The sequence below is a fragment of the Leuresthes tenuis genome, unplaced genomic scaffold (assembly GCF_036924035.1).
Source record: "Leuresthes tenuis unplaced genomic scaffold, fLeuTen1.0.hap1 SCAF_19, whole genome shotgun sequence".
In the NCBI taxonomy this organism is placed as follows: domain Eukaryota; kingdom Metazoa; phylum Chordata; class Actinopteri; order Atheriniformes; family Atherinopsidae; genus Leuresthes; species Leuresthes tenuis.
Genome location: NW_027325373.1, coordinates 4,330,572 through 4,341,878, shown reverse-complemented (window position 1 = coordinate 4,341,878; position 11,307 = coordinate 4,330,572). Strand labels below are relative to the sequence as shown.

The following is an 11,307-nucleotide window of genomic DNA, read 5'->3' as shown; positions in this document are numbered from 1 at the left end:
TTATTTTTGCTACATTCCATCTATTCACTTTAAAATAAGTTGCTTTATTTATCGCACAGTTTGGTCTTAATTTAAAGAGTAATTTGTTTCTATCCCGTAAAATATTGATACTGAAAAAATATTGAAACTTGACATTTGTAGTTGCTTTTTCCACTCTTTAATTCACAGTTCAGATGCTGTAGATGCCAGGGAGTTGTCAACATCCCATGAGAGAAATTTGAAAGTCTGTTGAGCCGCACTATCTTTTAATAGCTCATTTCAGTGCCTTAAACTGACGAGTGCACTACCTCAATGGAGGTTGGGGGTCAAAGCATAGAGTAGGAGCCACCATGTGGTCACAAAAAAACACTATCAGGTGAAAGATTCTGTGACAGAACTAGGATAAGAGGGATATAAAGGTTTTTTTTTCCTGCACGATGACTGGTTTCGTTTTTCAGGAGAATCTCTTGTTTAATTTATTTAAATTTTTTTCTTGAATGCAGTTTTCTTACCGCTATTTCTGGTTTGGTACCGACTGATAACACATCAGAGACTAAGGTGAATATCTCTAAACTTTGTTCGCAGAAATTAGATCTCGATGATTCTTTGACAGAAAGCCACTGTCTTGATTTACTCTGCCAAACATTTGAGCATCTGCTATACGGATTGGCGCAGGATTCAGCACATTTGTGACATTTGTGAGGAAATGCATCCTGTTTTTTATGATGTTGTGCTTCCATGACTTGTCATCTTTGACCACCAAGAAGTTGAGTTATTTATTTTTTCAGAATATGTCAAAAGCTCTTACGTGGGTTGTAGTGGAATATAGAGAATTTATTTTGATCTACTGACCTTTCATTTAGCGTCATAATTGAGTTATATGAAAAGACTCAGCTTTAAGTTAAGGGTGTTCACATTAAAATTGAACACCATGTTTAGCAGGTACAGTTCTTTCATTTCTAGCACCCACTTTCTCAGAGGCTCATAATGACTGTAACCATAAATCAAACGTCTAAATCAATTATTTTTATTTTCGGATACTTTGCGTTGATTTAGGCGCTTTTGTTGTTCTTATTATATAGAATGATTGTTTTTGGCTTTAAAGGTGGATTATTTATCCTGCATTAAGAGCTCATTTGACTGCATTTGTGGGTTCAAATACTGCAGCTATTTTTGCTTGTTTAATTGATGAAGAAATAATGAAACAGCTCTTGAATCAATTTTTCAAATCTTCTTGTCAAAGAGCTGTAATTTCTAAGCTATTCACCTAATTGGACACGAGGGGCCTCAAATTAAAGCCGAGAATCTGGAACTTATGCTCATGTTCATTATGTAATCGTTAATAGCTAAACAGCTAAAACACAGGCTTATGAGTGGTTTGCTCCTTGTGGTGAAGACTGCATTTTTTCTTGAGAAGTTTTCTCTGAGAGAACTGAACTGAGTCGAGTTGGTGGTCCCAAAAGTTGTGGCCATGTTGTCGATGCTCTTATAGTGTTTAGAGCTGTTTAAAGCTCTAAATCATGCAGTTTAATGCATGCACCTCAAAGTCTGAGACCATAAGGTTCCCCTGAAAGTTTGAAAAATAGCTTTTTTATATCATGTTCTTTTGGGTCTGACTTTCCTTTTAATATTACCATGACATTAACATTTGTGAAATTAATAAAATGCCTGAGAAACTGTTGGAGTCCAGTAAATGTGACCATCTGCAAAAAAATCTATTAAAGATATAAATAAAAAAAAAGTTATTTAACTGCTGAAATGTCCTTGTGATTAAATCTATTTTTGGTACAACTACCCTTTGACACAGTTTCCTGATGTTTTAGTGAAACTGTGAGCACAAAAACTCCATTAGACATAAAGATACAATCTGTCCTGAGGCCTGTCGTTTCAGTCAAACTTCCATCTCCTCTCTGATATCAGGGCACAGAGCGGATTACTCCTCATCGAAGGGGGGTGATGTTGATAAGATGATGAGAGAAAGTTCTGAATCACTGTATTAGAAACACTGTAATGACGGGGTTTTATTGAGAACTTTGACTTCAGTGTTTAGCTGTGTATAGCCCATTATATATCTTACTGTAGCTAAAGCCTGATGTCGCCATTATTTATTTGTTTATTATCTTTTATATATTTTGTTTGGTTGTATAATCAGTCCCTCCAAGATTTCGCGATTATTTCTGTGATTTCAATCTAAAATCACTGATTTTGTGGTGCTACTTCAGAAATATTTGCAAGGAATTTTGCGATATTTGTCCTCATTAAATCGCTTCCAAAATCTACAAATAGAAGAAAAAAGATGAGAGAAAAAAAAGATAGCAGATAGATTGGACATTTTTATTCTTTAAAGAACTGAAATAGCTTGATATCAGCGGACACTGACATAACCCAGGTCCTGAACAGCTTTAAATGTTTCATTTTGTGATTCAGTTACTGCCATTTCTCTCCGTCCTCCTTTCTTCTTAAAGTGTTGTTCGGCATGTTGATTCCTTGTAAATGAGACTCAACTGTAGACTTCCTTCGGTGGTCAAGTACCTTATTGCAAGGTGTGCAAAATAATTTCCCCCCTCTCATGGAGAACCGAGATCCTTTGCTCTTATGTAACTTATTATTTATTTGACTTATTTATGAGTCAAATAATGCAGCCACATTCTTAAAATGAAAAAGAATTTCTGCAAATGTATTTTAATTTGAATTATGGTCACGATTTGCTTCCATATCCTTATGACGGTAAATGTGACTTTTTGTTACCCGCCATATCGATCACGGACTACAACTTGACATCAAGTAAGGCTGAAGCAGCAGTGTAGTGCAACTAAGAAATACTGCCACCTGCAGGTGGGAGTCAGCAGTCACGTAAAGCCAATAATTTTGACCATTTTTTGCAGAAAATTTGCAATAAAAATTATGCATGAGCACAAAAAAAAATGCGGGGATCGGTTGAATTTGCGTAAAACTGGAGGGACTGTATATTGCAAATTATATCAATTTGCTGTCGTTGGTATTTTCTTTAGCCAGGAAATAGCTCTTTTGAGGCTCTCATGAGTTTTATATAAATGTGAAAGGACTAACTTGCACAGATTCTTTCTTAAAATTCAACTGGAAAACACGAGATGATAAAAGACATTGAGACAAAATGTGGTTATATATTTTTAATTTAGGGAACACAATTGTTTGAACAAAGTGATGGAGGGATTACACAAGACAGATGTCCAGCATGTAATTCTCTATTTGCAAAAGTGATTTTTTTTTCTTTTTCACAAAGCAAATAAAGAAGCAATGATCAGTCTCAGCCAGCTAAGGCTATCATGTGAAATGTTACAATAAATCTAAATACAAAGCAAAAATACTGAAGATTGAACACCAAGGCAGAAATGCAGACCTATGGCTAAGATTACGTTTAGGTTTTTGTCTAATTGATGTCAGCTTTCCTCAGGCCTCTGGTTCTTTCTCTGATTCAGTATAATTCAAAGTTTTGTGATTCCAGCTGCAGAGCTACAGTTTTGGCTGTGGCACAATCTCCCTGAGATCTTACTGAAATGTATCCCCTGCTCCCTGCAGTCTGTTCACATCTCAGCTCATCACTCACAGCTGAGCAGCTAACGGACACAAACACCAATACTGCTGAGCAGCTACGAGCTTTGCTTCTTTTCTCTGAGCCCAAGCACTTCTTGGATTGAATGAAGCAGAAATTCAGGTTGACAGCGTTTGCTCAGAGCTTAATGGGCAGTAACAAGCACCTTTTTTTTTTTTTCACCAGGGGGAAAAGGAGCTCTGCAGGGCCAGAGTACTATTCTTAGACTACAGTCAAGTTAATGCACGAGCTTTACACGAGGCGTGGAGGAAAATGCAATGTTTTGAGAAGAAATTGATGGATGTTTAAGTTCTGGCTTACACACTTCAGCCTGAAGTTTACAGTTGCCACACTCGCTTGCAATGCTTGAATTTAACATTTCTTCATCACGTATAAATAATCGAATGTACTCGAAGGGGGCAGGTGTGATGGAAAAATGAGTTTTTAATCTTTTTTGTGCAGGAGTTCAGTTCTGTGAAGATTGAATCCTTTTATAAAATTCTATTCTAATCAAATATAGTGAAAGAGGTAAAAAGAACAACCTTCCCTCCCAGTCTGCAGCATTCCTGGCTGCAAGCTGCACACACGACAGAATCATTACAAGCTAGAAGTTTGTGACAACTGAGGAACTATGGTTCTTTTTCCCATTTTAAAGGGGACATATTAAGAAAACACACACACACACCTTTTACTTTGGTTTACCAATTAGGTTAGAAAATGTCTCATTCAATGAGCTGTTCAGAACTGAAGGTTAATGTTAAGTCACAGGATTAGCTCAGGGTAGAAATCTGTGTTTCCATCCACATCTTGTCATACCACGTTCGCTGTAACTCGGAAGGTGGAACTGCATTTTTGCTTTACTAATAACAAGCTCTCACCTGCACCTATATAGTTAGCCTAAGAAACATATGAGCTAATAATGCTCTTCCAGTACTTTGATGCTTTATTAAATCAAAAATAACAAATGAAAGACAGTATTTGGTAATGTTTATGTCTGGGGAAAGACTTAAAATGTAGACCTTGGGTTTCCAGACTCGGAAAGGCAACTAATTTGTAGTAATTTCTTTGATATTTTCCAGTTGGAGGTTGAATATTCCCATTTGTTATCCAATGCAACATCAAGAGGCACATAGGAGTGCAGCACATCACCAAAAGAAACTTGTAAACATCAGTCAAACATTGGCTGTAAAAGCATGAGACGAATGGACCGACATTCACAGGGTTTGTCAAGTTCTACGGAGGAACTACAACGTGATTTTTGACCTGTGAAACTGAAGACAAGTTTTTTTTTTCTTTAAATCTATCGAAAGTTTTCAAATAAAACTGCCAGTTAAAAATTTTCTGTCAGTTTGATGAATGGTAGTCTGAGCTCTGTTTGCTAATGAGTTGCAAGCTAGGCACTGAAGGCTCTTTCACATGGTAGTAATTCACACCAAGGGTAGTTCAGAGTAATTAGTGTCCAAATTTTAAATTGGCACGGTAGCGCAAAACTGTAAGGCCGATCTCAAAAGAGACACCAAGCAGCTGGAGTTGAGTGACTTGATAAACCCTCTAAAACCGGCTGCTATGAACAGAGCTGTACAGATCTGGCTGAACGTAAAGGTACTGTACTGTCTCTTTGTGGAATTTTGACCAAAGCATGCCACAAATATTTAATTTAGACCGTAGTAAATTATGTCACCTTGTGAAAAAAAATGGCATATGTCCCCATTAACATTTCTTAAGTTTTGTTTTAAAGATTTACTATAAAACCGAAGAACATACTGTGGCAAAGGCAAATTAAGTGCCGATGTGTGTTATCACTTACATATCATACCTGAGATACAAAAAAAAAAAAACAATTATATGAAACTTTAAAAACAATCAATGCTTTGCATTTAAAAAGTGAGCAAAGTTAGTTAACAAACAGCACTGAGTTTGTGCAAAATAATGAACGTCCCTTTCTGTTGGGTTTCTGATTGAAGCTGGTGTTTAAGATGAAACTTGATCAGCACCTTAAGTAAAAGTGATACATCTGGGTTCACTTACAGAGGCATACAGTGAGAGTGTACCAGCCCGTTAACATAGGGCCAATGGGATGACACAGGACTTTGTCCCCAAGAACACTTCGTTAAGAGGTCACGTTGGGCAATCTGACATTTATATACACAATGAGCACGCTATGACAGAATCCCTAAATACACAACAACGGTCATACAGTACAAAATATTGTATGGAAAGGATAAAAACATACATATTTAAATTATTTCGTACAAGATAAATGTCTCTGTAAACAAAATTGACTTCTCCGTGAAAAAAAAGCACTCGTGTCCAGTCAAATTCATTCATATTGAGTCACTTAACTTGAGAGATCTACTCCCCCAATACAAGAGGAAAAATAAGTAAATCTTCAGAGATTGGAAAAGATGCTCCAGTTGTCCTCTTTTCCATGTTTCAAATAAAGGATTTATGAGTCCTCTGGGACAGCGCAGCTTTCTCCCACCTTTAGCTGAAACACACGGGTCCGACTGTGAAACCAAACTGGTGCGTAAAGTTTCCTCCTCCCATCAGTGCCACATCTCTGAGAGGAAGCAGCTGGAGGTCCTCAAACTCAAACACAGACTCCCGAGAACTGGAAGCAGTCTCCTCTCCAGCCTGACATGCATAAAAACAGAATACAGACCATTCTTTTACTTTTAGTCTCGTTGTCAGAACACATTTTAAACAACAGAAAAAACACTTCAGAGAACAAAAAGAATGTTTTTCTTGTTTAATGTAATCATCGCCCCTCTGCAAGATGGCATTCTTAAGACATTCAGAGTAGTATTACACTTCTGAAAGACCTGTAAATGGATTTTTTTCTTTCTTTTTTTACATACCATACAATCTTGTAGCATTCCGAGGTAACTTTGCTTCCTTGTATCAGTGAGGAATTTCACCTCTCTGTCCATTTGGCCCAATCTGTGTCCTGGATGGCAGGAGTAGGTCACCCTCTGTACAGCGGTGGTGCTGTGCAACCTCAGAAAACGCATTTGGACCACATTGCTGCCTGGATAGTGAAACTGATAAAAATTCACATTAACATCTGAATTGTATGGCCTTAGACTAAAGTCTTGTCACTGGTGGTTTTATCAGAAGGTATTCAATCACCTGAAATCCCTGATCCTGCCTGCTAAGCCACTGAAAAGATCCCTCTTCAGAAGACTCTTCCATCCAAGCTTTCATGGGCAGCTGATGGCAGAGGAAAGTGGTTATTTTAGTAAAGACGCACTGACTTGATATTGCTTCCGACAGGTTGAGTGTGTCAGTTTCTCATTTAAGATGACCAATTTCATTCAATCATTTATGCAGACAGAAGCACATGAAATAACAATCTGTGTTGAGAACAACGTTGGACGTTCACAGCGCCTGGAAATATTAGTCAAGTAATCCCCCCCGGTGGTTTTTCTTTATGTTGCATTACAATCTGTAGTTTAAACGGCTTTGTTTGGGACTTTATGAAATGTACTGACACAATAGTCCAAAGAGTCACATGATCTCAGTATTTATACTCCAGTTTAGAAAGGCAGCAATACCACTTAGCAGGTAGCACAATGAAAACCTAGAGATGCCACCTACAGGTCAGGGTACAGATGAGGGTTGAGTTATATCCTACAGAATTTATTTAGTTACTAGAAAACTGAAAGAATATGATACCACTGATGATACTATGATGCACAGTATTCATTCATTCATTCATTCAGTTCAAGCCATTTCATCTTTTTGTTCTCATCATCCTGGTCGTCATCTCTATCATAAGATTGTTATAAATAAATATGATGGTGAGAAATCTGCTGAGTTTGTGAATGACTCATCTCAGCTGTGAAGTCTTTTTTTTACCTCACCTTTTCTCATAACAATCAACTTTTGAGTAGGAAAAAAAACTAAAAATGGAAATTTCATGCAAGGTTGGATGCTGAGTCACAGGCTGTGCAAGCGCAAGTCAGCACTGCATCAATACAAAATTGAGTTGTGACTGATGATTCACAAAATCAAGGCTGAGGCGCAACAATATGGCTACATTAGGTGTGCAGGCATCATTCACCCAAGTTTTAATATCCAGCAACACTGCTCGAGTCCGGTCTTTATACCTGAGAGTCTTGAGGATGAAGGCAGGTCTGTTTCGATGAGGAGGAGAAGCTGCAGTAGGCTAGCAGAGCGTCGGCTGAGCTGCCCTGGTTGGGGTCGATGTAATACATCCCTGCAGAGGTAAAGGTTAGCAAGAGCTCAGTAAGATCAAAGCATTATGGTGAATACTAAGAGTAAGACACGAGCAACACAGGAAACGCAGCCACTCCAACATACCAGAGTCAGAAATGAAAGATGCTGAGGTGTGAAAAACTGGCTGCTAAATAGAGACTGAAGTAGTACACTGGTGAGCACAGATAGCCTATATTGCAATATTGTAAACTGGATTTCCTACACAATATCAAATTAAAGCACAGTAGTAGTACTACTCCGGCTTCCTCCCACCGTCCAAAAACATGCATCTTAGGTGAACTGGTGACTCTAAAATTGCCCCAAGGAGTGAGTGTGAGCTTGTGTGTGGTTGTTTGTCTCTGTGTGGCCCGGTGATGGACCGGCGACCCGTTCAGGATGTACCCCGCCTCTCGCCCGATGACCGCTGGGATAGGCTCCAGCCCCCCCGCGACCCGACAGTTGGATTAAGCGGGTATAGAAAATGGATGGATGGATAGTAGTAGTACTACTACAAAATGTGCAATATTGTTACAAAAGTACATCCTCTTTCAGTTCCAGGATTTATATATAGTCACATATGAACAACAAGACAAAACATGTGACATATAAGACCATGTCATCATCAATTCAACAAAAACTCAAGGGCTTGTAGAACCACCTTTAGCAGCAATAGCTGGAAGTAATCATCCACTGTATGGTGTTATCAGACCAGAAATGTTGGTCCACTCTTCTTTGCAAAGTTGCTTCAGTTCTTGCACAGGCCTTTGAACGAACCATTGCAACACCTTCACTCTTTTCTTTTTCCCACATTCTGCTGTAGATCTGCTGATGTGTTTGGGATCTTTGTCCTGTTGATGAGCCAGTTTCAGCCCAGCTTTAGCTGTGGGACAGATGGCCTCACATTTGACTCTAGAATACTTTGGTATCCAGAGGAGTTCATGGTGGACTCAATGACTGCAAGGTGCCCAGGTCCTGTGGCTGCAGAACCAGCCCAGATCATCAGCCCTCCACCACCGTGCTTGACAGCTGGTATGAGGTGTTTGTGCTGATATGCTGTGTTTGGTTTCCTCCAAACGTGCTGCTGTGCATTAGGACCAAACATCTCCACTTTGCTCTGGTCTGTCCAAAGGACATTGTTCCAGAAGTCTTGTGTTTTGTTCAGATGCAGCTTTGCAAACCTAAGCTGTGCTGCCATGTTCTTTTTAGATCCTGGCAAACCCTGCAAATTGGACAGTCCAACTTCTGGCAACTGTCTTGACTTCTTTCCACTTGTGAATAATCTTTGTTACAGTAGAATAATGACTCTAAACTCTATGGACTCTTCCCAGTTTGATGTGCCAGGACAATTGCTTCTGTAAGATCATTTCTGCTTTGTGAATGCCTATAGAAGCAGTAAAAGATCTTTTGGCTTAGATTTAAACAAGTAATGACATGGTGTAATGCGTCACATTATAGTTCATCTGATGTTGTCGTTATCTAGCTTTAAGAACTGGAAAGAACCAGATAATTTCTATGACTTCCCGGTACCTTAAAACCGAAGGAGAATGTGTTTTTCAGACTTTTTTTTATAAGACTATGCTTGCCTTTGGTGACAACTGATAACAGAAATGTTTGACATTCAAATAAGCCTAACTGAATTCAATTATAGATGTAAAGTGAAGCTGAAGTAAACCAGTGAGATCAGTACAGCTGGGATTCAAATAAAAGTCATGCCTCAAGCTTTTCTGGGGAGAGAATAGAAAGATGAATAAATGACCATTTTCATCATTTATTTTCTTAAAATCTACATAATTCTTACTGTGATAGATTGGGTTCTGAAATTATGATAATACACCTGTGCAGTGTTTTCTCTAAAGAACATGACTCATAAATTACCCTGAGTAGCAGTTTTGTGTCGCATTGCTGCCTGTTATCAACAATGAGACAACCATTGTGCTTGAACATTCGTTAATGTTCAGAGTGAGAATGATGACTGGACCTGTTGAATATAAACAGAGAAGCTGCAGAATCTGGCTGCAGGAGTCTCAGAATAAAAATGTCTAATATGAGCGATGTCTGCCTGGACCAAAACCTTTCTCAGGAGAAGCTTTAAAATTCAGTTCATGAAAGTGTGTCTGTTGGCTTAAATAGACATCTGATTATTATTGGAGTTGCATCGTGTACTGATGAGGTTTTACATATCTTACTGAAACCTTGTTACTATATTAGAATAGAAGGCATAAGGCCAAAGTTCCAGCTGCAAAATGCAGTATTTTGCTGTGGCTTTACAGAATCAAAGTTTCTGACCGCTGCCGTATTCGGGGTGACTGAGCCAGAGCTCCAGACAGGTGGTGGCAGGATGCTCCTTGCTGCCATCAGGAGGATCCAACATCAGCCGAAGCTCCTGCTGCAGAGAGTCCAGCAGCGTCTGGAGCAGGGGGTAGTTGGGCTTGTCAGACACATACATCAGCGTCTGCACAAGAGAATAATAATTTTAAAAAAAGATGCATTTAATATTATGCTTTATTTAAAATGTAAACTCAGCATATTTAGCTTAGGTCCCCTCGTGTTGAGACATATTCCAAATACTCTTCAGTGTTTCCTTTGGTTAGACTATTATAATCATGACAAATGTATGGAAATGACTTGCCTTAAGTTGAACCAAGGTAATGTTAAGTGACTGTCCCGGTGGACCGGGAACCCCCGGAGGACCCTAAAATAAAACGTTGAACCATTTATGAGCACGTCAAAAGAAATTTATAAAATCTGCATTTTTTTAAAAGATTGAAAAAGCCCCTGATTCACTGAATTAAATGTAAGATGAATTTACTTCATCTCAAAGCCTGTTATTGTGAGTAAGACACAGTAAACTCACTGGGAGCCCCCTCCTTCCAGGCAGCCCGGATGATCCTTGATAGCCTTTCAAACCCTGCATGAAAAATGAAATTTGATCAGCACACCTTCAAATAAAAAACACACGGATACGCAAATAAATAGTCTTTATTTATCCACCATAGTGCTGAGAGGAAGAGTGTTTGATGTGCAGAGAGAAAATGACAACCCTACCTTCAACCCAAACAAACCCTGCAACACAGAAGAGAACAGAAGGAGAGAATGTTTTTATGAACTTTGCTCTATGAAGTCATTTACTGTCAAAAAGTTTGCAAATGCCATTAACTTTCTGTAGAGATTCTTACTCAGTGGGGTGGTGTGTGAATAAAAGGTTATTGAAGACATTGCACCTCTCTTAAAGGCTACTTCAGCTCTACCCGACTGGTGGGGAGTGTCAGGCTTATAAGCTTCTGTTGGGGGCTTTTGGATGAGGTGAAACGTCATCAAGAACCAAGAGAGGATCTCCACACGCCCTTTATATTAGTACTATATATAAATATATATATATAGAGAGAGATATTTATGAAATATCTCCCATATCATCCATAGCACTGCAGTCTTTTTTTCCCATTTTTTAATTTTCTATGATATGTTTATATTTTATGTTTCTGCATTCAGCAGATGCTTTTATCCAAAGCGACTTACATATGAGAATATAACATTACAGC

At 38.6% G+C, this 11,307-nt stretch overlaps 2 protein-coding genes across 2 annotated transcripts in view; both read right to left on the bottom strand.

Annotated features, from left to right (window-relative positions):
- Nucleotides 1-3,748: 3,748 nt before the first annotated feature.
- LOC140276881 (collagen alpha-1(II) chain-like) lies at nt 3,749-10,215 on the bottom strand. The gene is made up of 5 exons (XM_072371728.1): nt 10,055-10,215; nt 7,660-7,769; nt 6,680-6,760; nt 6,409-6,591; nt 3,749-6,184 (listed from the first exon to the last, which is right to left on the bottom strand). Exons 1-5 carry the CDS (start codon nt 10,212-10,214, stop codon nt 6,035-6,037), a joined length of 684 nt encoding a protein of 227 aa, XP_072227829.1. The 5' UTR covers nt 10,215; the 3' UTR covers nt 3,749-6,034.
- Nucleotides 10,216-10,698: 483 nt separating this feature from the next.
- Nucleotides 10,699-11,307, bottom strand: part of LOC140277505 (uncharacterized) — a 48,903-nt gene continuing 48,294 nt past the window's right edge. The window contains exons 56-57 of the mRNA XM_072372575.1: nt 10,814-10,831; nt 10,699-10,707 (exon numbers count right to left, since the gene is read on the bottom strand). Coding sequence (XP_072228676.1) covers nt 10,699-10,707; nt 10,814-10,831 — 27 coding nt within the window. The remainder of the gene's footprint in view (nt 10,708-10,813; nt 10,832-11,307) is intronic.